General features: G+C 54.0%; 1 protein-coding gene across 3 annotated transcripts; it reads left to right on the forward strand.

Moving 5' to 3' along the window:
- Positions 1–372: 372 nt before the first annotated feature.
- FBXL12 (F-box and leucine rich repeat protein 12) lies at positions 373–4,172 on the forward strand. Of its 3 annotated transcripts, XM_004781991.3 has the most exons (3): positions 374–705; positions 824–896; positions 2,744–4,172. In XM_004781991.3, the coding sequence occupies exons 1-3, from the start codon at positions 620–622 to the stop codon at positions 3,563–3,565; spliced, it is 981 nt and encodes a 326-aa protein (XP_004782048.1). In that variant the 5' UTR covers positions 374–619; the 3' UTR covers positions 3,566–4,172. The 3 variants fall into 3 exon arrangements, with proteins under 3 accessions (XP_004782050.1, XP_004782048.1, XP_012906193.1); XM_004781993.3 differs by lacking the exon at positions 824–896 and having other exon boundaries at positions 373–705; XM_013050739.2 differs by lacking the exons at positions 374–705; positions 824–896 and adding an exon at positions 903–1,096.
- Positions 4,173–4,429: the final 257 nt, after the last annotated feature.

Raw genomic sequence — 4,429 nt, forward strand, 5'->3', positions numbered from 1 at the left:
GGCCCCGCCCTTGGGCCACCCGGCCCCGCCCTTGGGCCGTCCGGTCCCGCCCTTGGGCCGTCCGGTCCCGCCCTTGGGCCGTCCGTCACCGCCCCAGGGCGCTTTTCCCGGGCTCGATTCCCGCCGTCAGTCCCGCTCCACTAGCCTACTGCCCGCCCTTATCCCCGCCCCCAGCCTAACCCCAGCCTCGTCCCAGCCCTTAGTCCTGTCCCCAGCCTCTTCCCAGCGGGTAATCCCGCTCCCAGGCCGGTTCTCGACCCAAACAAGTCCCCGGGTCTCCAGTCACCGCCTCGGGGCCCCTTGTCCCTGGCCCAGCCCCAGCCCCGCCCCCAGCCTCGTCCGCGCCCCCAACCCCGCCTCCGGGCTGCGTCAGAGCCTCAGCCACGCCTTCCGAACGCGGTCTTGGTTCCCAGTCCCCGCCTCCCGGCTCCGTCGTGGTAGCCGGCGGGCCTGTCGCCGGGACCCAACCATGTCCCTGTCAGAGGAAAGCTGAAACTCTCCGCCCGCTGTCGGAGGCGGCGGCCACCGCCCTGCCGGCACCCCCCGTCACCCGCTGGCGCCCCCCGGGCGAGATCCCGAATCCCCTCAGCCGCAAGCGGAAGTGCGTGTCGCTCGGATCATGGCGACTTTGGCGGACCTGCCGGACTCAGTCCTGTTGGAGATCTTCTCCTACCTCCCGGTCCGGGACCGGATCCGCATCTCCAGGTGCGGCCCCGGCCCGCGGGGGGCTGACGGGAAGGTCGGGGGGCGTGGGGCTGCCCCTGGGACGCGGATCGGGTCCCCGCGGGGCGGGGTGGTTCTAACGCCGGGTCCCCTCCCCCAGGGTTTGTCACCGCTGGAAGAGGCTGGTGGACGACCGGTGGCTCTGGCGACATGTCGACCTGACGCTGTACACGGTACGCGGGGCCGACCGGGCGGGCCTGGGCCGCGGGGGGGTGTCGGGGTCTCGAGCCCCACCCCCTCGCCCCCTAGATTTCGAGCTCGGCGGTCCGGGGTGCATCGCGGCACACTCGCTGCTCAGCCCGTTTCCCCATCTCCAAAGTGGGCATAACCAAGTTCCTGCAGGGAAAGACCGTAGAGCCGAGTCCCGCGTCCAGTGAGTATAGGACAAACGTTGGTTGCTTACATGATCTGTTAATGAGTTTTCCCGGAGCAGTCATTTTCCAGATTCCACTTCATTTCCACAGTTTATTTCCTGAGTGGTGCAACCGAACCTTTTCCACTTTTCCCCACTTGCATCGTATTTATTTTTCTTGTTTGAGTAGGAACGATTCCACACATATAGAGGATAGTATCTGAAACGGCTACGTACTCTTCACCTATATTTAACCCGCTTTGACTTTTGGTCATTTTTGCTGCAGATTCTGTGACACATACATGCAAAGGTTTATGGGTACATGTAGGCACACAACATTTATGAATAGATCGTGGCATTTTTTGAAACCCTCCTCAGAGGTCACCGCTATTATAAAATGGAAATGTAGTCTTCTAGAAACTTAGGTTTCTCCACTTTCTCATTTCTCACTCACTTCCTGTGTGAGTGCCAGGAGGCAACATAGAGTTTTGCTCATGTGTTGATCGAAAGTTTAAGTAATGGTATTCTGTTGAGGTAATGAAACGCTATTTATTGTATATCCACCCAAAACTAGCCTTATTCACACAACATTGCTTTTGAAATTTATTGTAATTGAGACATGGAACTCTGGTTCGTTCCTTTTAATTTGTTAAATGAATATACCACAATTTATCTGTCTTCCTGTTGACATTTAGTTATTTCCAGCTTTTTACTATTACAAACAGTGTTATAAAGGAGTGTCTCAAACTTGCCTGTGTATATGAATCATCTAAGGATCTTGTTAAAATGCTGATTCTGATTGAGTGAATGCGGATAGGGCCCCAGATTCTGAATTTCTTTTTTTTTTTTAAATATTTTATTTATTTATTTGACAGGCAGAGATCACAAGTAGGTAGGGAGGCAGGCAGAGAGAGAGGGGGGAAGCAGGCTCCCCGCCGAGCAGGGAGCAGGGAGCCTGATGCAGGGCTCCATCCCAGGACCCTGAGATCATGACCTGAGCCGAAGGCAGAAGCTTAACCCACTGAGCCACCCGGGCACCCCTGAATTTCTAACAACCTCCCAGATTTTATGCTATGCACAAATTTTACACTATGCAGTTTCTTTTTTCTTCCTTTTTTTTTTTTAAGGTAAAGTGTACCTACATTAAAATGCACAGTGCTTCCAGTTACTTTGTTTTCTAGTAATTAACTTTGCACGGTTAATTTTTGCAGCTTTCATCGTCACCAGGTTGTGATGGTAATGGTGATGATGATGATTTTTAACACAGGTCTAATTTACTCTAGGCAGTTCTAGCCTTTTTCAGTTTGCTTTTGTGTTGCTTATTTCTGTTGGCGGTGGTCATGAGGAAAGGGATAAAATAAAATGCCGGTGAGTTGCTCTGCTTTCTTACTTCAGGTAATGAGAATCTGCTGTTGCTAAAGACAGATCTATTCTGATTTTCTCTTTTCCCTCATTGCTTTTGTTCAAACCTAGAAATCAGAGTGAATGGGTTATATTGTCTTGTTACTCTTGGGGAGGCACAGAGTCACTTGAGGCTGGCAGGGGAAGAGCAGAAGCCCAGGGGAGCACTAGAGCCCCAGCTGGGGCTTGTTTGTCTCCAGGCAGGCAGAGGCTGTGGAATATTCTCCATATCTCTCACCCTGTCACCTGCATTTCTGGCTCTTACAGATGCGGCCTAAAGTCATGTGGCACCTCCTTCGCCGGTACATGGCATCCCGGCTCCATTCCCTGCGGATGGGTGGCTACCTCTTCTCAGGCTCCCAGGCCCCCCAGTTGTCCCCCGCCTTGATGAGGGCCCTGGGCCAGAAGTGCCCCAATCTGAAGCGCCTCTGTCTACACGTGGCTGACCTGAGCATGGTGCCCATCACCAGCTTGCCCTGCACCCTGAGGACCCTGGAGCTGCACAGCTGTGAGATCTCTATGGCCTGGCTCCTCAAGGAGCAGGACCCCACCGTGCTGCCCTTGCTTGAGTGCATCGTGCTGGACCGCGTCCCTGCCTTCCGAGACGAGCACCTGCAGGGCCTGACACGCTTTCGTGCCCTGCGGTCATTGGTGCTCGGCGGCACCTACCGTGTGACAGAGACAGGGCTAGATGCGGGCCTCCAGGAGCTGAGCTACTTGCAGAGGCTGGAGGTGCTAGGTTGCACCCTCTCGGCCGACAGCACCCTCCTGGCCATCAGCCGCCACCTTCGAGATGTGCGGAAGATCCGGCTGACCGTGAGGGGCCTCTCTGCCCCTGGCCTGTCTGTCTTGGAGGGCATGCCAGCCCTGGAGAGTCTGTGTTTGCTAGGCCCTCTTATCACCCCAGAAATGCCTTCCCCGGCTGAAATCCTCTCTTCCTGCCTTGCTATGCCCAAGCTTAGGGTCCTTGAGCTGCAGGGTCTGGGGTGGGAGGGTCAGGAGGCTGAGAGGATCCTGTGTAGGGGTCTGCCCCACTGTATGGTCATCGTTAGGGCCTGCCCCAAAGAGTCCATGGACTGGTGGATGTGACAACCACCTGTCCATCTCAGCTTTCACTGGGGAGCCCCACACCCTCTGAACGGCACCTTGCGAGGGCCTGTAGTCAGGCTGATGGGGCCTGAAAACCACAGATGGAGAGAACCAAAGCCTTGGGGCCTCTAGACAATTGGAATCCCTGTTTGCCAGTTGTTTGGCCTCTGAGACATCTGCCAGCCTCCTGGAGGGCCTGTCCCCACATCTGGAAATGGGGGAGATCATAGCTACCTCATGGTTACGTTGCAAAGCCTTAACTCTTTACCAGCCCTGGGCTGAAAAGGTCCTTGATGAAGGGTTGTTCTCAGGAACAGGATGGATGCAGAAGGGTGGTGTTAGGAGTTAGGGGGACCTGAAGGGCCAAGGCCCCTTAGGAGGTCAGGAAAGACTGTCTATGCATGTGCACCCACACACCCACACACCATTGATATGCCTACTTGCACACAAGGGACATGATGAGAAAGCCAGCAAGTCTTAGGCTTTGATGATCGAAAGTGTTAATGAAGGTTCTAAGTTGTATTTTCTGTACTTGGTATTCTGTATTTTCCAATTTTTCCACAGTATATATTATTTTGCTATTAAAGAATTTTTTTTTTCCAAAAAAGCATTTGGTTTCTTATTCGACATTTTCTTGAATGCCCACTCTATCACACGCCGTGTTCTAAGTCTTGGGGCCACAGCAGTAATCAAAACAAGCCCTGAGTAGAAGGCAGGACGATCAACAGGTGAATGCATCGATGGGATAGTTTTAGAGACAATAAACCAAGCTCACGTGATGGAGGTACCCGTGTCTGGTAGAGTGAGCACAATGAGCCGCTCAAGTCTGGAGACCTGAGAGGGAATGAGGAACCCACTCTGGGA

The sequence above is a fragment of the Mustela putorius genome, unplaced genomic scaffold, assembly GCF_011764305.1.
Source record: "Mustela putorius furo isolate JIRA1106 unplaced genomic scaffold, ASM1176430v1.1 tig00000095_pilon_pilon_pilon, whole genome shotgun sequence".
NCBI classification, from domain to species: Eukaryota; Metazoa; Chordata; class Mammalia; order Carnivora; family Mustelidae; genus Mustela; species Mustela putorius.

Bases quoted from the DNA above. Each gene is read 5' to 3' on its own strand.
- FBXL12 (XM_004781991.3), top strand. From the start codon at position 620: ATGGCGACTTTGGCGGACCTGCCGGACTCAGTCCTGTTGGAGATCTTC. The intron at 706-823 runs GTGCGGCCCCGG...CCCCTCCCCCAG, and splicing joins GACCGGATCCGCATCTCCAG to GGTTTGTCACCGCTGGAAGA. The intron at 897-2,743 runs GTACGCGGGGCC...TGGCTCTTACAG, and splicing joins TCGACCTGACGCTGTACACG to ATGCGGCCTAAAGTCATGTG.